The 25,960-nt window shown below is 34.3% G+C and overlaps 1 protein-coding gene across 3 annotated transcripts in view; it reads right to left on the bottom strand.

The window, feature by feature from the left end:
* The window catches only part of NBEA (neurobeachin), a 444,651-nt gene that overhangs the window by 285,258 nt on the left and 133,433 nt on the right, over window positions 1–25,960 (bottom strand). For 2 of the 3 annotated variants that reach the window (XM_056503564.1, XM_056503573.1), the window contains exons 18-30: window positions 23,471–23,579; window positions 21,369–21,450; window positions 21,034–21,157; window positions 20,516–20,708; window positions 19,239–20,261; window positions 17,139–17,356; window positions 15,493–15,646; window positions 8,767–8,775; window positions 6,144–6,324; window positions 5,378–5,508; window positions 4,018–4,125; window positions 2,269–2,437; window positions 761–856 (exon numbers count right to left, since the gene is read on the bottom strand). In XM_056503564.1, the coding sequence (XP_056359539.1) occupies window positions 761–856; window positions 2,269–2,437; window positions 4,018–4,125; window positions 5,378–5,508; window positions 6,144–6,324; window positions 8,767–8,775; window positions 15,493–15,646; window positions 17,139–17,356; window positions 19,239–20,261; window positions 20,516–20,708; window positions 21,034–21,157; window positions 21,369–21,450; window positions 23,471–23,579 (2,597 nt within the window). The remainder of the gene's footprint in view (window positions 1–760; window positions 857–2,268; window positions 2,438–4,017; window positions 4,126–5,377; window positions 5,509–6,143; window positions 6,325–8,766; window positions 8,776–15,492; window positions 15,647–17,138; window positions 17,357–19,238; window positions 20,262–20,515; window positions 20,709–21,033; window positions 21,158–21,368; window positions 21,451–23,470; window positions 23,580–25,960) is intronic. The other variant, XM_056503580.1, reaches the window with a different exon arrangement.

Below are 25,960 nucleotides of genomic sequence, written 5' to 3'. Positions count from 1 at the left end.
TACAGCACAGTGCATACAAATAATTGTGGAAATGTACATGCAAACTTGACCAAAGTTACATTCAGGCAACCCTCTCATCTTCAAGAAATGACAAAAACTCCCCATGTTCCTACCTTATCTATTAAAACATACAAACAAACGAAACAAAACAAATCAGGCCCAAAACATATAATAGTTGCTTTGGTAGAAAAATTGGTTTCCTTCAAGAGAAACACAGCACAGCACATTAAATAACAGGCATAAAATAATTCACATACAATATCAGAGGTTTACATACCATCAGGAAGGCAAGAAAAAAAGCAAGAAAGGAAGGCAAAAGAACAAGAAAAGATACAGGGAAAGGGAATACTACAAAACTGCATTATACTTCATGTGGTATGCAATATTTTCCAAATGGGCCTGATTTTATATTTATGGACCTAATATTGTAGCAGAATAACCACAAACCAAAAACATTTAAATTTTCCTATATCCACTCCCTTCTCCTGACTGTTTTTGGGGTTTTTTTAATTGTTTCCTATTATTTATAATAATTAAAGATAATATATTTTTAAAGATATCTTAAAGATAGTAAAAGTGGGAGATAGATTTTCTAGAAAAATGTAGGCAGGAAGTTAGTTTTAAAGGTATCATCAGGTCTGATCTCCATGTAACCTGAGGCGTATACTTATTTATCAACAGTAACATCACATTTAGTTCTTGAAGTGCATTACATTAAATAAGAACACCCAAACAGGTTAGGAGATGATGTTAATATTACCTTTGTAAAATGAGTGGGCAAAGCTCTGCTCAGGAATTAACTTGGCAAGGAATCCATGGTTCAAACTTGGGTGTGGGATAGATGGTATGACCACAACTGTGGAGAAAATCATGGAATCAAATGTGAGCCAGCTAGTATTCATGTGTGGCCTGGTCCACTGTGGATCCATGACAGATATCCTATCTCATTGAAACATGCAAATATGGTATTACCAACAAAAAAAAAAAAACCAAAACAACAAAGGCATTTCTAAAAGAAAAAAAAAACCAATTCTGTATCAAGAGATAGGAAACAGCATACCTATTATTTGGGCACTTCAAGAGCAACATTTATAGGGAAAAAGAGACACAGAAAGATAGATATATACAAGCAAATAGGCAAGACAATCATGGATGAAAGAAGCAGTTTCTTAGTTCACAACCATAGCATTAAATCAGGAAAGCAAAAGGAATTATAATTTCTCTTAACTGGCTATGTTCATGTAATGTTTTTAAAATGGGAAGTCTACAAGCACATTGACTTCAGAAAATTATGTAAACTTAGCAAATTAAAACATCATGATTGAATCATAAAATAATGACTAAATGTGAATATGACACAAATTGGAAGAAAAATTCTATGAAGAATGAAAACTAGCAACTCCATAAATGAAAGTAATTAAAGATCAATACAAGAACAAAAACATACACAAAAAAATTCACGGACAAATGCAGCTCCTGTTTGCAACTCCTTTAACACAGGTACAGTTATAATCAATCCAATCAGACTTGAAAAAAAATACTGGACTGAGTGCAAAATATTTGAAACAAAGCAGGGTAAGGTTTGCATCCCTCATTTCTAACAGGTTCTGAGACCTTACAAACTCCCTCCTTTTGGGCTGAAGAACACATGCCAATAAAACCACTACTACTAAAACAAATCACAAATAGTTCAGGCAAAGAAGGCTATACCAATGTTTTCTTTTTACTCTATTGTTACCATGGGCTTTTAAATGCAGGCAGCAATACAGCAGGGCTCGAAGAAAATACTCAGTCCTCTGCTACTACCCTTTCACAAACCTCCTCACTCAAACAAAAGGAACTCACATGGGCAAGCAGCTGTGCTCTCTGTTTATTCATTTCATGGTATAAAGATATCTGTTCTTCCTAACACGTAACAGATTCAGGAAGATTTTTGGTGAACTACCTTGTACTTTACAATTTTGACTCCACCAGGAACCCTGTTTTTTGAAATTATTTTCAAATTAAAGCAAAAGAAAAATATAAAAAACACATACAAATGAAAATTAGTAATACCCTATAACCAAATATAAAGAATACCTGAAATATGCCAATGTATTTTAAACCCTCAAATTATTATATTGGAAGAAAGTAGTATGTAATTTCCTATTAGGATCTTAAGCTACTCACTAAAAATACTTTGTAGTAAAATAATTACAGTTCTAAAGAAAAAAAAAAAGAAAAACTAAGTTAAATCAATCACATAACATTTGAAGAAAACAAATTTACCTGTACTTGTTGGTGAATTTATTTCTTGTCTGATATTTCTACCTGCCTGGCTCCCAGACCTCGCAGTTTCTCGCTGTGGCTCCAGGATGTCGCGGTACTTGGAGACCATCAGGACAGAGATGAAGTAAACTACTGCCAAAGCTAGGAACTGAGCTTGTTTGCTGTCATCCTGTGCCAGGGAAAAAGAAACACATCTAGAATATTGAATATTTTCACAGAATTTTCCTACAAGATCATCACAAGGCTTAATAGATAGCACCTTTCTGAAATGCTGCTTCTGCAAGCATAGCAGCAAATGGATAATGCAGAAGGCTGAGTGGATTTTCAGTGGTGTAGTACACACACAGAGCACATATTAAGTACCGAATTTTGGAGGTAATTTGGCAACTACACAAATCATGGGGTTTGTGGAGTCAATGGACTTTTCAAAACAGAGGCCTGACTCTACTCTAAGAGTGCTTTAAATACTTCCTGGCAGTAAGGGCAACTGTCTTCTGCTGCCCCAAGGATGAGATTGTGAAGGGTCCTGACAGGAGGTGGTAAAAGGGAAATCTAAGCTCACTGATGCTTCTCTAGCTGATGCTGGATGCACAAGCGGGCATAACACTTCTGGTAAAATGTAAAAGCAAGGAGAATGCACCACTGTTTTTCTTCCAGAAATAAATTCCAGCTTGTACATTCTGATTTCTCCTCCCATAGGGAGAGGTCAGCAGCAATCCTAGGTTTCCAGGACTGATTTAAGTGAAAGTCAGGACCACTATAACTTAGCTGTCCTCTTTTCCTCTCATCCCATGAATCTGCTGTTCAAGGGAACTGCCATCTATGGCTTAGATATTATCCTGATTGAAATTAAATTGCTCTAGCTCAACTGAAATGTCTTTAATTATTATTATTAACATGTAAAACTTAACATGATAAAATTAAAACTTTAGTCTCTATCTACTCCTACAGTGGTTTCATCTTTTCTCAATTCCACAAATATGGCTTTCTATTACAAATCCTGTGCTTGTTTTCCATGTTTTTTGGCTGTTATTTAACCTGGCTGCATGTTTTTGGAAGTCTTAAAATAACTAGAAATTCTCTTATTAATTTCTTTCTTAGAAGTTCCAGACACATGCATTCTTGTATTCTTTTCTCCATTAGTTAAGAAAAGAATAGGTGACAGAATATTGCCACTTTGAACTCAGGTTGGAGAATTTAAATATAACATATGTACTTGCAGGTATACAGTAAAAATTCCTATTGCACTACATTTAAAACCAAGTACATTGTGGTGCAGTTTTGTGCTAAAAACCATTGCAGAATAAAACCCCATGTTTTTATATATGTTTACATACATAAATATGTTCAGCAGAAGTGAGAATTGAGTTTACAAACTGATTTGCTGCATTTCTATTACATATATACTAATTCTTCTTTCTATCCTGGTTGGACAAATAGTTGACACTTTCAGTAATACAATTTTAATCAACCTAAGTCATAACTGATTTACCTTGGTTGTGATTATTTGGCTAGTATAAGATTAGGCTGAGTGTTAAACACAGTTAGCTACGAATCTCAAATAGCTTAATCAATATAATTTTTAAGTGCAGAAGGTGGCTGGTAGTTACAGTCACGAGCAGATAGTTTGCAGATAAAATATGAAGTGCTGTACATGAAGGATATTTTTAATTCGAGTACAATCAAAATCTCTTTCAAAACATAAGTGATGATTTTGCAGAAGAAAGAATTACAGCATATATTACTCACCACATCACGAAAAACAACTGCTCGTAGACGATTAATATCCACGTCCTGAAGAAGTCTATCAGGGTCCTTTATGGGAGAAAGATTGCCAGGGACATTTTCAAGGGGAGTCTAAAAATAAAAAGTAGTGAGATTTTTTTTGTCCCCTCCAAATATCAAAGCATTTCTGTAAGAACCTTAATTAGACATATTTTTCAGCAATTACATCAATCTTAGATGATAACACATAACACTCAGATAAAAGGCTCTAGAAAAAAAGTGATGCTTTGAATTATTGTCTTAATACTATTTAGATATAAATTGTTACATCTTTCCAGTAGCTTGGCACTGTTTCTCTAGAAACTGTATCTCTAGACAGAGTTAAGATAATAATTTTCATACAAAAGATTGTTTCAGATTAGTTGCTTCATAGCAGAACAATAAATTTCTAATATGCTTGCTATGTTTGAAAATGCTGAACAGAAATATAAAAATAAATGTTAATTTTACTGAGACTTATTACAGGCTACTTATAAAATAACTGCTACTGTTTAAAAAACATAGAATAGCTTGCTTCATTAAAAAATGTATTAAATGTGAGGCCTGAAAACCTAGAAGTTTCCTTATAGTGATTTTCCTTGCATTGAATGGGAAAATATTGAAAAATGTAATGTCTTTGTGGGATTTGATAAATAAAGGAGCTAACTTTATAAAAGCTATTTGAGAAAGTCTTTAGAGAAAGCATTGATTTAGTAATGAAAATATAACTGAAAAAAAGAAGGGATCCTTTACATCGTGCAATGTCTTGTATTTCAGTTATGGGCTCTGCCTAATTATTTCAGATTTTAATTTCTGTACCCCCAAAGTCTAAAGTTGTGAACAAGTTAAAAATAATAAATTAATGACACTGGAAAAACCAAGCAGTAACTGAATATCCAATAAAATTCACTTCCAAAAGCAGACAGTAAATACTGATGTCTAATATGCATTCAAAGGTCTGTTGAAGCTTTTGGAACTCAGATATTCCACCAACAGATGTGACTGCAAGATTTTATCAAAACTGAGAAGTACCCTGATGGAAATAAAAAAAAAAAAAAAAAAATCTATGCAGGTATATATGACAGAGGTGAGTAAGGGTGCTTGTTCTTTCAAGTAGGCCAAGCAAGAGTGCAAAAGGTGGTTAGAATGCTCCAGACATATTCCTGCATCAAAGTTTTAATCTTTCAAATAAGCATCCTCCCACACTTTTACCATAAACAAGTTAACAGGAAAAACCTAAGCTTTTGCCAAATATTTGAGAAGGCAGTTACAATTGCTTCCTGATACTAAAAGGAGATGTTTCAGACTTGTAATCATTGCTGTTGGTTACTTAAGGCTCAGTTACCTTGGTTGCTGCTGATGCTGTTACACCCTGAAGAGCATCTTGAGTTTTACCACCAATTAATGATGTCTTGTTTACTCTCTCTCTTTGCCTTTGCCGGCACTCTAAGCAGTTCCTCACAGCTACACAACAAACTAAAAGAACAAATGAAAACACCACAAGTTAGAATATTTTTTCAATATTACATTTAGAGCATCAATTAGCACTCATTACTAGTAGGCAGTAATTGAAAATTTGATTAAAAATTTGAGAATTGGGAATAACTCACAAATTTTATACCAGAAGCAGTAAAATTACCAGTAACATAGTAACTGCAATGAATAATAATGAAGATAAATGCCATACTGTTGCAACATATATTGAAGTCTACAGTGTCTGCACAAATATCCCCCTCCTTTTCTTTTACATAACCTATAGAGTCCTACAAACCCAAGGAGAATTGGATAAGAAAAATTGCAACATGGAGGTAGCAAAGCAGTTTTAAGAAAAAAAAAATAAATAATCTGTTTACTGAATTAAATTTAGTATTTTTACTTTCCCTGAATACAGATAACTTAAAATACATAAGAAAGAACATTTTTAGAATTGTCTTTCTTGTGACTAAATCGAATCAGCTTTAAAAATGTATCAAATCAATAATAAAGAGGATTTTTACTTTATCACATCAAACCCTAGTTACAAGGTCCTTTCCTACACATGTCACTGTTTGATCCATCGCAACTCATTGATCTGTAAGTAACTACTTAATACATCCTGTCTGCTGACTTACCAAGCCTTAGGCACTGTCGCATTAGACCTCCAGAAGACATGTTTTTTTCAGCTTCAATCTCACTAAAATTTAGAGAGCTGGCAAATACTAGTACATCAACCATTGCCATCAGACGGCTGAGAAACGTTACTGCTGTCTCTGCCGACATTCCTTGTGTCACTTCAATATTTTCCAATTCAGTCTTTAAAAGGAGATAATTGAATTAAACAGTTTGAACACAACTGAAATATAAAGACAGCACATACACATAGAAATCTAAATTGTTATGCTTAATGGCAGATAGATTGAAAAGTTATTTAAATTTCTCCTACTGACACCATTAACATAAGCTATGAGTGAAATTCAAAGTAAGGCAGCATGAAGAGTGAGAAAATTATTTACATTTACATGCTGTAATAGATGAGAAAAAGTCTAATATAAATGAGAAAGTTATTAGCAATTACATAAAGACAAAGTAAGGGCAGATAATAAAATAATGCATGGTGTAAAAGGGTGCAACATATTCTTACGTTCTTCCATAGGCTATGCAAACAGGTAACAGATTAAAGGAATTACTCAGTGTATAGCTTTTACTTTTTTATGTTCCTTTAGAAAAACAAGCAAATGTGAACAGTGGAGTGGAAAAAACATAGTCTTGCACTGTCTCCATAAGTTGATTTTCCCTGGAGTGTTTACAGCATATAGAATCCTGACAGAGTCCAATTATCCAATTATGTTTGCTACCTCACAACAACAGAGGGAAAGTAAAAAGAGACAAGTGATATATCCCAGAGAGTTTCTGTTTCTTTCCTAACATATTGTTGGACTCTTCTTATTGGGAAGTGGCAGAAAATTTCTGAATGAGTTCAATATTTCTGAAATCTAAAATGTTTTTCTCCAAAAAGACACTTAGATGTCCAGAATCATGTTTTCAAATACATTCAGGTATTTAACAGCGCAGATAAGTGAGGAAACAGTCAGCTCAATAAAAAAAAAAATTATCTGGTTAAACACTTTTACCTCTGGAGCTAGGCTAATTGAAAACAAGAATGTGTGATATTGGTCTGCATCCAGAATTACATGACTAAATACTATTTTAAAATTTATTTAAAGGTGGCTGATTCTTACTGATTGACAACAAGCTTTACAGTTGCAAGACTTTCTGAGCACGCAGCTTAGTCCCTTTGAAAAGTACTTTCATTGTGCTTCTCAATTTTTATTAATTTGTTTAGAAGTATTTATAAAAAAAAGTATATATATTGTGTTCTTAAGGTCATTTCCTTCCAAAGGAAATAAAAGATACAGAAAACAAAAAAATCATTTATTTCCATTCTCCTAAAATATTATTAGCCTCACTTGTGGTTTACTATTAAGACTATTTTTACATTGAATATTATAAAAGTGCAAATGGTGCCAAACAGTATTAAGGAAACAATTGTTTTGAAAGATGACAGATACAAAGTGGCATGTGTCACCATAATGATAGATAGCCCTTTATTTAATTTCTCTTAAGGATGTACCATGTTGTTCACATGAGTTATTTGGGGAGGGCTGTCATCTGTCTGAACTGCCCAACACTATTAGAAAAAGAGTAAAATGACAACTCTTAGAAGAAAGATTTTCAGCCTAGCTCCTGTCTTCCTTGGCCAGGGCTCCTCTGTTTAGTTCGTGCTGTGTTTCTATTTTGGAAAAATAGGTTGCTGGATTTTTTAGAACAGACTGGAAGAAGATTTTTTTGAAAGCACTCATCCAAGGAAAATACATTGGCAAAAAATCTATAGCCATAACAGTCTGCTAGAAAAACTCATATGTGCTTACAGAAACTTGACCTTTGAACTCATACTTGAAATAACATCAGGCTCCTGTGCAGATGGTTGACTGCCTAAAGTTGATTTTTATCATGTTTCAATTGTATTGTGTCAGTCATTGTCTTAAACCTTTCAGAATATCTATTGTTTTTTTTTATTTTTCAAGCTATGTAGTAAATTCACTTAATACAAGACTTCAGTGCATTTTAGCAAGATTTTAGGAAACTTTGAATTAAAAAGAACTTTTGTGCTTTTTTACAAATCTCCCTAAAATTCTGCTGCATGGAGTAAAAAAAAAAGGCTGACAGTTTTTTTTACACCACTTACCATCACTTCTACCTGTTAAATACAGTACATTGGTATTGCAATAGTGTCTAAAATATATTCCATTATTGATCAAGCTGCCTTCTAATATCACCAATATTTTAGATAGTGGTGTCTCAAACTCATTGAAAAGTACACTCATCACCACTGCATAACTACTAAGTATAATTTAAGAGCAGTACAAAGTATCCCATACAATGGTCTTGTTCAGGACATAAAGAGTTTCTCTACTGACAGCTGCATTTATAACTTAAATTAGCTCACAGACCTGACTACATTCAGTCCAGGAGCTAACAGCAAGCACCATAAGTGACAGTGCACTAGGTTATTAAGGGAAATATGGTAGGAAAAGTTAATTGCTACACCTAATATACTCCTATTCACATCCCACTGTATTTTATAGGAAAATAATAGTAAGAATAATAGTAAATAAAAGGTCAAAATATCAAATGATCAAAAATAAGGTATTTTTGAAAATGCAAAAAACTGAAACTTACAGCAGCAATACTAACCTTAGAACCCTGGACATGCAACAGACAAAACAGACAACAGATCACAACAATAAAAGAAAAAGAAAATTATTTAAGTTAACTAAAAATACAAGGTAAATTGAAACAAATTAGTAGCTTGGAATTATACATTTGTTTAATTTATATTTAAAACAGCAAAACATTTAACCTCAGCATGAATATTTGAAAATAAAGACTTGTAAAGATAGCTATGCACAAGGAAAACTTTAAATTTATATTATTAGAGAGTTCATGTAAACACTAATTCTTCCAAAGCAATGTACATCTTTTATGTGTACATAAAAGAACTTTATGAAGCAATGCAAAACAAAACAAAATGTTTTAACTAATTATATAGATATGAGCATTCTACAACAGACCATTCAACTGAAATGCAATAAAGTAGTTAATTCTTTTATGAGGAGGCAAGTATGTTTAAAATGCTTTAAAAATATGAATAACAACAAACAACCTGGCTCTTCATTGCATAATGCTCTTCCCTTGGATACACTACAAGATAGGTCATTATAATATTACACTTGGGTGTGATTTCTTCAACCTCAACCAGTATCAAACTGGATATGACAATGTTTTTGAACCACGGGGAAAAAAAAATCAGGATTTACTAAGACAGACTGAGTTGGCCTTCAAGCTTCATTGATCACAATTTATTATGTGTGTTAAAATTTTATGGTTTAGTTTTTATCTTTATTATCACAGTGGGCTAGGAACTAATTCTTAAGTTTTCACTGATTCTGTTTTAAAAATAGAAAGAAACTTCAGAGTAAGACAGTTATTATTGCTATAATTCAAACAGTGGAAAAACATAATCTAACAAAAAGGAAAACAAGCTGAAATGAACTGTTTTCTTCCCTCTTGGAACAGAAGATACCATGCTCAACCAGTTTTTAAATGTGTCTTCATCTTTTCGTAGCTGGATGCAGCTGGATAATTAACCTGTGGCTATTATCTCTCAATTACTACCTGACAATTTTTATATCAGTTTTACCACTTTTGATTCTCAGAATTGATGTAGGCCACACAGCACCCATGGAACAACACAAATCCTGAACATGATAATGCTAACACTATACACAGGTCACACATCTCAGCTTTTAATCCACAGACCCAACGAGGCCATCATTAAATGTTTAATGGAGTTTTGTGGACAGTTCATACAACACCAGCAGCCCTCAGATCACAATTTGAGAGCTGATACAGTGAATTCCTAAGAAGCTGAATTATAGACTTAGAATAAGTGGAAAAAGACTGATGGCAAGGGATCTGGAAATTTGTTCTGAATTGTCACTTATATTTAAATTCCTCAAATTTCTTTTGCCTTGCTCAATTGTCCTCAAGTCCTTGTCACAGCTGCTATCCTTGTAGCAAGCAGTGATTACTTCCAACTGCTAGCTTATACACAAAATGTTTTAACTGTAAATCTGCTTCTATTAACAGAAAGCATCTTCTGCAAACCTTTTCCCTTCCTGTTTTTCACACTTCCACAACATCTTAATAATGTCTTCCTTATGGTTGCAGTTATTTTTAGAAAGCCTCAAAGACATCTCCAATAGAAAGGAGAAAATAAAAGGAAATTGGTATTTTGTATTTTATGACCTCCCCATAATTGTAACAGAGTTATCTAATATTCCCAATTTAATATACTAGCCATCAGAATTAAAAGTAGAAGACAGTTTAGATTACACTGCAAACCAAAAAAACCACTAATATTTTTAGCTAATATTTGCTTCAATTTCAAATTGTTTCATAGATACAATTGACAACACATTAAAAACACCAGCATTTGAAACAAGTCCATGTACAGGCCCTGGGATAGAGGTAGTGTAGAACTTCAAACTGAGTGAAATATTAAAAATTGTGGAAATAGGTTATTGAAAACTACAGTAAAGTTTGCCCTGTATGCCATACTTTCTCTGCACTTGTGAGTTACCCACAAATTTATGAGTGGCCTGTTTACACCAAAAATGCATTTTTGTAATTTTCTTTTTTATTTTTTTTAATTTACATTTACCTTTTTCTATTCAGATCATCCTAGTTTGGATTAAAAAAAAAAAAACAACAAAAAAAACCCAAACAAACAAAAAAAAAAAAAAAAAAGAGCAAAAAACCCCAACAAAGTGACAAAAACCAACCAAACAAATAAAAACCCCAAACCAGACCAAAATGAAACCTCACAAGATAAAAGGCAGGTTTCTATTACAAGAGTCCTGTAGTGAGGGAATTCCATAGTTAAGAGTGCCTGTTGTACAGCAGGCAAGGAATCATGCAGTAACTTCCACCCAGCCCAGAAGAATTGCCATTTCACTCCAAATCTGAACTATGCAAAGGAAAAAAAGTCTTTTTGAAATGGCAAGTTTTTCAAACATTCATCTTTTTAAGCAAACTGTGACAGTAATAATTTTTTATTAGCAAGGGAGAGAACACAATACAGAATCTGTTGCACAAAAGAAAAAAATACCAAACCAAAATTGCAACTGCTCCAGCATTCTAAAAGTTATTTTGCTAAATTTATCCTTGGATCTTTTCTTCAAATAGGCTTAATTAATTCAAGCATCTAATATTCAGCATCTGTTCTACTAATGAGAAATAGGTGAAGTGCTTTATAAAAATTAGAGGCAATGGGAGACCTTTAAGAGCAACTAACTCTATAGCAGATGGTTGAGAAGAGAGTTTTACAGCAGAATTTAGGATTGCTTAAGGATGAGTAGCCCAGAATGAGCTCAGATTTGCTTGAACTCTGACTGACTCACTGAAATCAAGGACCTGTGCATAGGCAGTTCTGTGAAACAGCTGGAAAAGGAACTGTGTGCTTCTGTCTTTCTCCATTAGAAAACAAGCTGTCCCATAAAAAGAGACAGGATTGAGCTCCAGGTTAACAATCGTTCCAGCCGGATCCTACAGGGATCTGATAGATGTCTACATCAGAGGTATCTGAATCATTTGCTTCTGTTGAGTAGATCTCCATTGGATAGAAATCTAGGCCACATCTAAGTACTTCAAGTGAATACTGTGATTTACCCTAATCTCTTCATGAATTCCATCCTTGTTTCATCATCCCAAAGTTAAAGGGTGGAATGACTCTAATTGCTGTTCTATACTCCTTCTGTTTTCATGTTTCATTATTCCAGACCAAAAATTAAAGTAATTTTTTATAAGCAGATATAAATACAGGACCTATGCCACAAATAAAATATACTAAGAAGAAATAAGTAAGAGCTACTACTTTAAAATTTCAATATGGGCCCCAAAAGACCTTCAGTGGGAATATCAAAGCGTCACCATTCATGAAAGTGAAGGAGGAAGAAATTAAGTAAAAAATTAGTTCATACTTGTTGATAAATTGAATATATGTATTCTACAGGATCTACAAAATGTGAATGTTTTGACATCCCAGAAAAGCTCTGTAGAACAGAGATATGGAGGATCAGAGACTAAACAAGAGGAAGATGGTATGGATTCAAACAGGCACACCAGGAGATGTGACTCAATCCTACAACGTCGTAAAGGATATGGAGCTGAATAAAGACATGATTAACCACTCTTTTCATAGCACAAACAGTAAAGCACATAGTGACTTTATGCTTTTAAGCAGGCTTAAGAAAAACAAAGACAAGTGCTTCGAAGGTTACATAATTACTTTGTCAGCCTCAATGCCATAGGATATTATAGAAGCTAAAAGTGTAAGTAGCTTCAAAAAAGATTAGATAAAGTCTAGAAGGATGAATTTCTCAGTGGTTATTAAATATGACAGCCCAAACACCCTCTCTAGTTGTTAAAATCCTAAATGCTGAAACGGAGCGTTCTTAGAGCAATCAATATGCTTGCTCAGACTTCTGCATTTTGATGTAAGCTGCAAACAGCCACTGTTGGTGGCAGAATGATGAAGCAGACAGGCCCTTGGGCTGACCCAGTGAGGCAGCTCATGCAGCCTGTGAACAGCCTCCTCTTGCAATAAAGCTTGAGCAGACTTCTAATACCACACCCAGTCTCCACTACAGAACTACACAGACTAACAGAATGGTTGGGGTTGAAAGGGATTCAGGAGGTGCAACACAAAATTTGAACTCTGTACCTTGAGGACAGAAAGTTATCCATTAATGTAATTAATTACAACACAGTAGGTTGCATATGGAAATCAAGAAAGACTTTTCCATGGTGAGGTTGACTGAGCACTGACACAAACTGCACAGGGAAGTGATGGAGCATCCATCCTCAGAGACAGTGAAAAGCTGTCTCAACACAGTCCTGCACAGCTGGCTGTAGATGGCCCTGCTTGAGTATGGGTGTTGGACCAGGTGACTCCCTGCCATCCCCTTTTCAGCCTCAGCCATTCTGTGAGTCTTTGAATCAGCGAGGGAGAAAGCCCACAGGTCCTTTCCTCCTGTAAGAGTTACTCTGGCAGAAAGCAGCCAGTAGCAGGCCTGCTGTAAGTGTTTTTATGCAGTGGAGATGTCATATCAATCTTCCAGTTTCAAACCTCTTCTCTCTTCCCATTAGCAGCTTCTGGAAGGAGGAGGGTGAGACAGCCTTTTGTAACTGATTGCTTTCAGTGGCCTTCTTTGCCCTTTCAAGACTGAGAAGAAATATATTCTGAACCAGCAATCCATCCACTTCTGCACAGCAGTTCAAGGATGCACAAGCATTAGAAGTCTGAGAATCAGTATGAAACTTCTTTTCATTCATCATATGATGGATATTCACAAGTGGTCTGATGCCCAGCAGGGCATCTGCTCCCTTCAAAACTGTGATTCAGAGCAAGACTGAAGGGAGAGCACCTGCACTAAGGAGGGAGGATGGGCTGCACTCTTCATATCTGTCACAATGATGAATAAATCAACTTCCTTTTAATCTTTATGGATGGCAATGAGGAACAGGAATGGAGTAGAATGGGCAGGAAGAATCCCTTCTCTTTTTTTTTTTTTTTAAAAACTCCACAGAGTAGGGTTCATTCAATTTGAAGCCAGAAACCAAACTTTAATTGAATAACTTTATTTCAGAATTTATCTTTATTGACCTAGACAGATGGTAAAATTAAGCATTCAAGTAATACACACAGTCCCCATATCATGGAGAAATGTGTGCATAATACCCAAATTTGAAAATGTGGTCTTTTATATCAGTGCATGAAAATCACTGCTACTGAGCGATATAATATTAACACACAGTATTTTAAGAAATGGATGTGTAGTTATTAAAGCTGTGTCAGGTAACTAACTATACAGACACATGTGTGTATATATATATATATATATATATATACATATATACATAATCCAAAATAAATAGAGGGAAATTATGAACCTCAAAATTATTATCCCAAATAATGGTTCTGCACAATCAGAAACCAGGACAAGAGTTAAAACCCACAAAGAACATTCAATGGAACTCCAACCTATTTAATGTTGTGCCTGTTTTATATTTTTATATAAGAGATGTCAAAATAACATCATTTTCAAATGATGCCTAAAATATTTGCTTTAAAAAAATATCCCTACATGTCCTTTACTCTAAAGAATGACAATGCACCCTGTGTTTCAAGATGGCTCAGTGTGTACTAGCTCACACTTGCCAATATTTACAATGGAGCACTTGTAAAATAAGCACCTCAATGGTATTCTTGTGACTACAGACAATACTTGTAGTCTTTTGCTTTTGCTTATAGCAAATATTTTTCCAGTTAACACAGTGAAAATAGTAAAAAGGCAGCATTTTATTGTTAATTGCCTGCCTGAAAATCACATTAATGTTTAGCAAATTGCCAGCCCATACATTCATACTATTGAAATAAAATCTGCATGAAAAGATTTTTTAGCTGCAAGTAAGAGTAAAGAAAAAGTAATCTAAATTGCTGAATGACTAGAAAGAAGATTAAGCTTTTACTGCAAACCCCATTTGTAGTCTCCAGTGCCTATTACCTACATTATTTCAGAGGAGTCTCTTTGTCCATTCTGGGTCTCATTGTCTCCCCTTTCAAAGACCAACATTAACTCCAGATAATTTTTACAAGATGCTCAAGATGACATTTAGTATGAAAGAAATAGTCACAGATATTCAATACACAGACAAGGCATCCCATACGAATAACAAAATTACTCTTGCCAATAATGCAATATTTATAAAATATTCCTCCCTTTCTAGTGATGATATTCTGCCTGCCTAAGATTTAATCTGCTAAGAACTTACAACTTTGAAAGGATAAAAATATCTATTGTTTTCAATACAGAATTGAAAAAAAAAAAAAAAAAACCAAAAAAAAACCCACAAAAATTGAAGAAAGGATCTACTGAAGGAGTAAGTAAACAGAGCAGAGAGGAGATGATTAGATGATTTCTGGTCCCATTTGGCATGTAAACTAATAGTGGCCATGCAAAAAAGGTTTATGAATATCAATGAGTAGACATCATAAAACACGCTGTTTTGTTGCATGAATCATTATCCTAATGGTCATCCCTTTAAATGAAATATTAAATAACTATGAAATATTACTCCTACTAAGTACTACTTCTCTGATAAAATTAGTATTTCAAATGCAAAATGTAATAAACACTCTGTATATCAAAGTGTAACAGTTTGATTATAAATTTAGATTTTTTAAGGAATTAGCAGAAAGGGGACAGGAGTCCCTAAAGAAGAGTCAGCTGAAAATAGTGATTTGCATTATTAACAACAATTTCTAATATGACCACTAGGTGGAAATATTGTACTTACAGTTGGAGATGTGGCTGCTGACAGCAATGGTAAGATTCCTCCACAAGCAATAATAATATTGTCTACCATCTGGGAAATGAGGTGTATTGTGTTATGTACAAAAATAATATTTTCATTGCTATTGACAAAGTCCATCACAGACTTTGTGGAGTGACTGCAAAGACAGAAGAAAAGGTGAATTAAAAACAAACAATTAAAATAAATTTTAGATAAAGACATTCTGTGCAACCATACTGTGAATGTTTCTTTGATAAAAAGTAATAATCTGGTCTACAAAAATTTGCATGTAAATTGTCTAAAAATATCAACAAGGCTAGTCTAATGAACAAATTGATTGCTATCTCTTTTTGCACACAATTATATTCAAACACTCAGCTGAGAACAGCATCTTCTAACCTTTTATTCCCATCAACCAGTACACTTCAGAGGCAGTTCTGCTGAAAGCAGTGGAGTTTTTTCTGCACCATGAAAGCAACTATTTAATTTTGAGTTCACCATGCTTCACCAGTGCTATTTGAAGTGAACTTGGTAACACCTAATAACACCTGCTACTGTTTTAAAGTAGAAACTTGCTAACATGGCCATAACTTGATTTAGTATAAACTTTGTAAACTGATAATAAACCTAGCATTAATAATAGCTCCACAAGCCACAGATGCTGGTAAGATGAGGTGAAATCTCAGCAGCTCCTAATTGGTGAGCAATTGTCCCATGAAACAATCACTCCTCAAAAATATAAAACCCCTGAGTGAAAATATTGAGGAATACTCGTTCTGTAACTATAGTCTTTCCCCAAAGAAATTTGTTGTCAGGCAGCAGCAAAAATTAAAGGCTTCAACTGAAAATATACAATCTTAACTTTAACCTTCAAGTTTTATCTAAACACAATATATAACCCCCTCCCATATACTTGGTTGAAAGCAAAACATCAAAATTATTTATTTCCAAGTGAGTATCACAGAACAGCTCACCAAACTGGAAATTAAATATAATATAAATTGCTCCTTTGATAAAACTATGCTTATGTTTTGTGAAAATGAATTATTCTGTCATGGAAATTAGAGTAAATTGTCTCTCTTATATTATAGTTACAGAGTACCTCTATTAATATGTACAGAAACACTAGGAAATCACATTGCTGTCATCAAACATTATAGGATCACCAAGACTAAATCCAACCAGGAGCTGGCATGCAAAAGAAAATTTGTCAATAGAGTTTTGAATAGAAAATTTCTCTATTTGTCTATAGAGTAAATGTTATAGGGAAGAGGTGTTATTTAAACACCTTGCTGGCAGAGAAGCTCTTTTAATTGATCAGTTAAGAAGATGGACATTAGCAGAAGTCATCCTGTCTGGAACAAGGGTAGTAGATTCTAATGACAAATATAAGCTGGAAGAGCAGCTCAGTTTGTTTAGGCATTCAGGATTTGTAGAATTCCTCAAGAAAACAGGCATAACTAGCTGTGAAACAGAGCTGTGCCGAGCTGGAAAGGGGTAAAAAGAGAAGATAAAAAATACAGAGAGGCACTGCAGCTAACACCAACTCTTTTCCTCCCATCCATCCCAGCACCATCCCCTCTCCAACATGCCTAATTTTTCACTACTGATGGAAACACAAATCAGGAGTTAAAGAAGAAACGGCCCACCTTCTCCAAACATGTACATCTGTTTCTAGTGCAAAAAGCAAGTCTGTCAGCAGCCGCTGGTGCATGGGAGACCATTTAAACTCTGGAATCCGAAACATAGTTGTGCGTGGGCCTGGGCTGAACTGCCGCCGCTGCTCTTCCGTCATTGGCATCCCTCGAAATCCCAAGTCAACGCGTAAATCCCGGTCTTGCTGGGTGACAGACCGACCCTGTATTGCCTACATCAAAGTTCAAAAATGATGTTAACTTTCTGCAGTGTGGTTTTGAATGCAATACAGAATCCGAGAAAGGACAGGATAAAACAATGTGCCCACAAATCACAGGAGATGTGGATGTTGCAAGGCAGGCAGTATCCTTCCATAAATGAGCTGCTCCAAGTCAAATCAATTGGTGTTGAGGAGCAGTGACTGACCCCCTTTTCAGCTACTCACTTTTACTCTCAGGTTCTTCATTTGAAGCCTTACAGAAAAGGCCAAATGTCATCCATTCAAAGTTAGTGACAAGACTTTGTTTATATGTAACAATTATAATTTTGGCTAATAACACAATTTTCTTTGATGATTTGACTGAAAATATGGACAAACTACATAGTGGTGGCTTCAAGAAATGTGTATTTTTGGACAGTTCCTAATTTCTCAAAACCAATTTGTTTATCTGTCTTTTTAGCAGGATCATTAGAGAATTACATCTAGTCTTCTAAATCCCATTTTTTCAATTTAAAAACAAAAGAGAACTTTGCAAAACAATTATGTTAACAATGTAAAAATGGGCATACCACTGGAGTTGGGCTGAAAAGCTCCTTGCTTATTTAGTCTCATCTTGATCTCCTATAGCTAGTATTATGAGAATATAAAAGATTTTCTTTATATAATTTGATCTCGAACTAAAATTATTACAATTGCTTGCATTTCCTTTGTTTTTTTTAGAGTTATCTTTAAATGATTAGTTTCTTTTTTTTTTTTTTACTTATCTAAGGTTTTAATTTTTCACATGAATCTTCTGCATAGTGCTTTCAATTGTATTTTCCATTTTTTTCTAGTTAGAAATATGAGAAAGAGTGAATTTGATATTCTTCAATATTTGATCTATTATTAATAAAGGCATTAACTTAATAAACTTAATAAAGGTTCTTAGAAGTAAGCAGTAGTTCCTATCTCTTTCACACAGTTTGCTTGTATTCTTTCAGTCCATTTTAATAAAAGATGGTTACTTCTTACTGATAAAGCAGGCAGATGATTGTAGACCTGTTTTTAGAGAATTTGAGGTTAGCAACTCCGGTCAAATACATTCTCCTTCAGGTACAACTGCAGGTAACCCTCATGCTGGCAGAAATAGTGGTATCATAACAGTGACATAACAGAGGAGCTTGTATCTATATACCATTAACTGTATCTGCAAGAATGGGTTTTCATGTGCATTGCTACTGCATAAAAAAGCATGAAACATGTATCTCTCCTTAGGTGGCTGGTCTTTAAGTAATTTTCAATGTTTTCAGTGGTCTCAAGGAGATCAAATCTAACAAGGCAGTTACCACACCTATGTAATCAAAACTTCAACTGCCAGCTTCAGTGTAAACACGCTAAAATAAAACTTCGCATTATTCAAGAAAATAATAATTCTACATTTATATTCTATTTAATAATTACCTCAATTTTTTTATTACTGTTAATTCTAAGAAAAAATATTTACACATGGACAATTTAGAGTTCATAGCACTCATAAAAAAGATTAAAAGATAAATTTCGGCCAGTTGCTCAGTTGATAATTCTTTTTAAGGACTTTATTTAAAACAGAGATCAATGCCCAGATTTAAACCAATTAATCATTAATCATAGTTTATTGTTGATTTTAGTGTGAAATAACTTATTTAAGTAGTATATGCAATATATATACATTTTTTTTTTTATACAGTCATGAAATATTTCATTATATGGCATTTTCAAAGAAAATGGGCCTGGAAGATGAAATTTTTTCATATAAATTACAAAATATATCAAATATAGAAATATTCAAAAATCACTCATATCTCACACTATTAATCTCCCCCTCAGCAATGAGCAGTGATTACATCAGACACATACACAGCTACTTGAAATTTACCTGGGTTGTGGTAGTTGTCTGGATCTTCCGTATCTCCTTCCCTGCCTCTTTACCATCATCAGATCTTTCTGTATCTGATATTATACTTCCTGCATCAACATTAGGTACAGTTTTGCTACCAGAAGACTCTGTCTCAAGAGTTGTGGCAGTCATTTCAGCATATTCTAATCCTTTAGATGATGAAGACAACTCCCTCTCAGAGATGCTATTCATTCCATCTGAAGTGGTGTGAATCTTGAACTCTTTGTCCTCTATTATACTTGAAGCACAAGTTATATCTACACTACTTGTCATATGTGCAAGCAATCCCAAATCATCATTTACACCAAGATGCATCTGTGTCTCTTGCACATTTGGAATGGCAATGTGATTACTTGAAAGTTCAGGGAGGAGTTTCTCCTCCTGACTAGGTATTTTATCAAAGAGAAATGAGGTATTGTTAGTAGAAGGTTCATCTTTCTCATCAGCCAGAGTTATTAATGGACCATTATCTTTTTCCTCATTCTTCTTAATAATACCCACACTTCCATGAACATTGTTTTGGAGCTTCTCAACAGCTGCACTGTATACATTATCTAGAAGAGATTCCACTTCTACCAGTGCACCATTTTCTCCAGTTCCCAGTGTCTCTGGTGACAAATCCATATCATCAAGTTTTACTTCAGTAGCTTCAACTTTTTCAGCTTTTATATCAACTAGGAGGTCATGAACTTCCACATGCACTCCTCCTCCTCCAGGTCTCTCAGCAGTTCCAAGCACATCATCTGAAACCTTTGTAGCCATGAGCAAGTCCCTCGTGTCTGTATTGACAGGATAATCTGTTTCACTTTCTGGGCTTTGACTTTGTGAAAGATCTTCTATCTCTCGAATTTCCATTCCACCTTTTGCTCCTGTTGTCTGAGAGGAAAGACCTGAGATGGTGCTCACATTCCCCTTCTTCCCCTTCTTTATGTTTTCTTCCTCTTGCCTTTGATACTCTTCATACATTTTTGCTAGATATTCTTTGTGAGCTTCATATGTGACCTTAGAAAGAAAAGAACAGATTATGTGGATGAATACACGCTAGAAGAACTGGGTAAAATCTAGCAAGATTTCTAGGAACATATTAAGTACAGCTTACAAAGTGTTTGACAAGAAAAAAAAGCCACCTTGACATGAATAGCAAGTGCCACCAGATGGCACTAAATCACCTTACATCTTATAACACTCTGTAACTACTGCCTTTGGGTGTTACCAGTATTTAAAAAAAACCAAAACATCTACAGGCTGTTTCTTACCTTGGAATGGGCTATAGAAAGAGTATCCACCCATACTCTCCAGCCTCCCCATTCATATTTTATTGCATGGTACAAGAGAATACGGAAAATGTTGTAAACCATCTCTGTGATCTTCTGCTCTTCAGAGTTCTTAGGATTTATGTATCCCAGAGAAAACATCCAGTCCTGCCACACTGAACACTGAAGTAAACATCTAAAGTGAAATAATTAGTTCAAAATATATCCAAACAAAGCTTTATTTTCACATTATGATGGTAGGGATGGGAGGAACATCATCTCTTAACATCAATCCAATGTTAGGAATAAACTCAAAAATACTTCAGAATGAAAAAAAATTAAAGTATACTATAGAAAAAAATCCAATATTGGTAACTGAACTAAGAATAGTTATCGCAAATGTATTAAATTTAATTTAAATATATTTAATTTATTGCAGACTATAAAACTCTACACGGAGTATTACAAATTGCTATTACCCAGAAATCAATGATGAGAAAATACTATTTGCATTGACATACCTTCTGTTTTCACGGCTGTTACTAAAGAGTTTTATCATATCAGATAAGAACAAACGTCGAACTTCCATCAGCTCTGCACTTGGCGTGGAGTTTTTTAACAGCGTTGCCACCACCTTAAGAATCACTTTGAAAGAATAAATTAGTTATGTAAAGCACTTTACCAATGTTTAAAAAAGAAATAGTTGCTGACAGCTATTAATGTAAGAGGTAACTGAAACCCATGTGTGTCTAAAATATATGAATGAATAGTTCTCATTTTCTGAGCCATCATTTCAAAAAACCCCACAACCTCCAGGTAACACATTTATCAAACAAGCACAATATATTGTCCTTACTTGGATTCTGAATTTTCACTGTCGAATCTGGCTCTGGGTGTGGTTTATGAACAACTTGGGTGCATACTTGTTCTGTCAAAATCTAAAACAGAACATTAACTTCCTTTTACCATTTTTAATGAAACACTACAGTATTTCTTTGTGTATTTTAAAATTCATTAAGAACATTTACTGTGGCCACATGCAACATAATATAAAAAAATTAGGTGAAATATTTTAAATCTTGAAGAATGGAATAAAGCAATTCCTCTAGGGAGGGATAAAGATTTTCATGATGGTACTGTAGCTGATTAACTAAACTTTGAGTTCATTGCCTAAATATACAATAACAGTATTTTAAAGATATTCCATTCATATTTATCATATTTGTTATATAGTCACAGATCAAAATATCTTTCACAAGCTACATACATCAACAACTACTCTCACACATTTCATCAAAACCAAACTGAATAATTCTTAAACTGGGTTTGGTTTCCTCCAGCTAGTGAAAACATCAGCATCAGAGACAGCATTTCATAGGAATAATGCTGGGGCTTCACATAATGAGGAGGACAGAACATTCTCCTGTCACTTGAATTGTAGCTGACAACCTAATTAATCTGTATTGAGGCAACACCACAAACATTTCACACTGGGATACCTGTCACTGGATGTGTGTACGCAACTTTATTCTTAAGAACAAGCTAAAAATTCAATTACCTCAACACAGAATTCTCAGCAAATACACTCAAGTAAATGCATTTCGAAATAGAGTAATTTCAGTATTAATATTTATTTTAAAGAACTTTATCTCTCTCATTATGACTGACATTAGTTTGATTATTTTTTAAACACAGTGTCTTAGAATAGGTCTTTTCATTTTGATATTTAAAATAGAATGAAAATATGGCTTTGCTGTATATGAGAGCATATGGGAAATATCTGTTCCTTAGCATCAGTTTCTTAGCAAATCTTCTGTACTTACAGCACTTAACCCTTTTTTTCTCTCCTTTCCTCTAGCTATTTTTTCAAATGTAAATGCCTGTGGATGCTGAACTCCATGAGGACTTTGATTTTGTCAATGAGTTATGCATTTTCTGAGAATACCAATTACAGAAGCTCTAAGAAAACTGAACACAGGAACTGGACTCTGAGGGCTCAAGTGGCCAAACCATAAAAGGTAATGTTCAATAAAAAAGAACTTGGATCTAAGTCACTGGCAAATAGATGACATCTGGGTTTTTACAATCATAGGAGAATCATTTTCTACATTATTCAGACTTAGAACCGTGTAAACCAAGAGCTCCTCTAGTCTCTTTTTTCTTTTCTGGAAAATACCCTGAGCATCTAGTCATTAAATCTATTTGTGACTAAAAAAAATCCTAAAAATCTTTTTAGAGCTTAAGATTTTCATAAATTCCAAGAGATTCTATTCTAAGGCACCATTTCAGCAATAATTGAAGGTTGGACACGAGTTTTATGTGTGCAGGCATGAAGACAAGAGTTTCAACCAACTTAATGTTCTCAATATTTTGCTTTTACAAAGTTGCTCATAATTGAAACTGAAGCTTCTACAAGGACCTGGTAGAACAGCTGAATGCTTTGTGGGTCACACTTCTTTGCCTCAAGCAGTATCTGCTACATAAAAGTGGCTGTTAGTTACCATTTGGCATGGTTAAAAAAGAAACAATATCACTCTTCAAAGTATTGTAAACTTAAAATGAGTGACATGAAAAAGAAAAAAGAAGAGAAGCATCTCTGACTTCAGCACTTTCCATTTCAATGGAAACCAACACTCCAAACAGTGGAGAAGCATGAGCAATTGGAGGTCTGCAGTATCTGTTGTGGTTCTGCTTGTTTTGGCTTTTTTTGTGAAAAGCAATGAACACCTTAAGTAACAGGATCTCTTCCATCATAAGTGGGAAGCTTCATAGAGCCTTTGTAAATATTATGACATTGTTAATAAAAATATCTAAAGCATGGCAAAATACATTGTGGACCAATAAATACTTTCTCAACATTTCTGAAATTTTTCTCAAAAGTCTTGAGAATCAGGATTATAAAGCACAGACATACTTCTTACAGCAGAAACAACAACCTTTACATTTAATAATTTGTACCTCATAAAGCGTGTTGTATGTTGTAACGGTCACTGTATTTGTGTGCAGCATCAACCTTTCTCCAAGAAGTGTGAAAAGACTGTGAGTATGCATGATTTCAACCTTTCTCCTGTAAGAGAAAACAAAAACATTAGGCACATGTCAGGCATGATGAGGATTTTAAGTGAATCCAAGATAAAGCCCAAAAGCCAAGTATGTTGATGCTGTACTAAAAAGCTCCCAAGCTTGTTATTTTATATATATTTAAGATATTTCCCACAATGAATGCAACTGTACAAATATACAAAGGTTCTCAGAAAATAATGTCATATTTAGGATGGGCTTTTGTATAAAATAAATCAAGCTCTTTTCTCAAAGTCAACTCCTTCTATCTTACTCAGGGTTAGAAAGTTCAAAACATGCCCAGGCTGGTTAAAATGTTATCACTGAAGAACACATCTTTTGTCACATCACAAAACTTGGACAATGCATCAGAATCACAGAATTGTTTAGGTTGGAAGCAATCACAGTGGGTGATCTGGCCTGGCCTCCCTCAGATGCCCAAGCAATCTGTATGTGTTAATACTTATATATATATATATATATGAATTTTTCAGTACCACCTTTCTTCTTTACATATCATGCTCTCATGAAGCCAAAATAATTCAATCGTGGAATAACACATGTTGCAAAAAAAAAAGAAATAAAATCCTGAAAAGTTATGAAATTCTATATGATTGAAGTGTATTTCACATCTGGGATCCAAAACTACTCAAATCTTTAAAAATTGGAGAGGGAAGCAGCTCACATCAATGAATTCCCCTTGTCCTTAAACCCTACCCTTTTAAAATGGAATACAGCATTATAAATAGAGTACTTCTCATATTTTGCACCATTAAATTTACCTACTACCATAATGGATATGAAATAAAAATCATTTTTCAAAATAAATAATAATGTATATTAAAGCAGCAAAAAAAAATTAAATAGGATACAGTAACATTTATGAAAAATTTATGCATTCAAAAGCTAAGAAACTGCGTTTTCATGATTACCAGTGAAAATAACACATAAATTATATAGGTTGATTCTAGACCTTTTGAAATTAATTTTTTTTTTAATTTTATTATTATTATTTTATAATTTTCAAAGTAAGCACCACAAAAGAGGAAGACAACAACTTACAACATTGTGTACTTTGCTATGCACAGAAGGGAGTTCATAAGTTATTTATGAGAAAACCTACAGGTATTTATTCTTTTAAGGTATGATCAAACAGATAGAAGTAGAAATCCATTAGGAGGTTTATATGTATGGGTAAAACCCAAAGGTAAGCAACTATTATTTCAGGTGGTGGCATAGAAATAACCAAATATGGCAGAGAAGGAAAAAATCAGGATTTTGTCAGCTGTTAAAGTTAGACAAAGTAGTCTATCATCACACATCAGAAAGAAAAATCAATTAAGTTATTCAGGCTCTCATCTAACACATTACTGGTCATTTCTGAGAATCAATTACTTCCACTTTATAGCTTTATCAGTGATGTGCATATACATGAATGCCAGCAACAGTAACTGGTTTGGTACCTACACATTTGTTAGTAATATTATATTGGTTTAGATTTCATAAATCATAAATCTCTTTATGCAATTCTGCTTCAGTGTATTACAGTGCAATGTCTGTTTCCTGTACTGTGAAACAGGAATATAAGTACTTTATAATTTTTGTGGTTGACTCCCATTTTATGAAGTCATGCGTAAGCACATATATGTATGTGAACAAAAAGACACAAGCACTAGCTGTAAAACATGAAATTGAAGGGTGTTTTTACTTCCTAAATCTACATAAAATATGCGCATTTGCAGATGTTCAGAGGTCTAAAAATTTAAAAAGAACTTCAAAAGTTACACAGAGTATTCAAGGGGATTTCAATCACTCCAATTACATGAAAAATAAAGTTAATTTTGCAAAGTACATATGTTCACTCAACAATGGAAACTACACTAATATAACCATAATTGCCAGGAGATGTTAAATTAAAATTCCAGCTTCTGAAAACTCTCCTTTCTTTTTTTGTAACCATAGAATCATAGAATATGCTGAGTTAGGAGGGACCCACAAGGATCATTGAGTCCAACACCTGGCCCTGCATAGAACCATCCCCAAGAGTCACACGCCATGCGCCCAAGAGTATTGTCCAAACACTTCTTGAACTCTGTCAGGCTGGTGCTGAAACACTTTTCCCTGATATCCAACCTAAGCCTCCTCTGATTCAGCTTCATGCTGCTTCCTTGGGTCCTGTCACTGTCACCACAGAGCAGAGATCAGTGCTCCTGCTCTTCCCCTCACAAGGAAGTTGTAAATGCAATGGAGGTCTCCTCTCAGTCTCCTCTCCTCCAGGCGGAACAGACCAAGTGCCCTCAGCTGCTCCTCACAGGGATTCCCCTCAAGGCCCTTCACCATCCCTGTGGCTCTCCTTTGAGCAATCTCCAATGTTTAATGTCTTTCTTA

This window comes from Oenanthe melanoleuca, chromosome 1, assembly GCF_029582105.1.
Source record: "Oenanthe melanoleuca isolate GR-GAL-2019-014 chromosome 1, OMel1.0, whole genome shotgun sequence".
In the NCBI taxonomy this organism is placed as follows: domain Eukaryota; kingdom Metazoa; phylum Chordata; class Aves; order Passeriformes; family Muscicapidae; genus Oenanthe; species Oenanthe melanoleuca.
The sequence above is the reverse complement of the archived record's forward strand: the minus strand, read 5'-3'. Positions and strand labels throughout refer to the sequence as shown.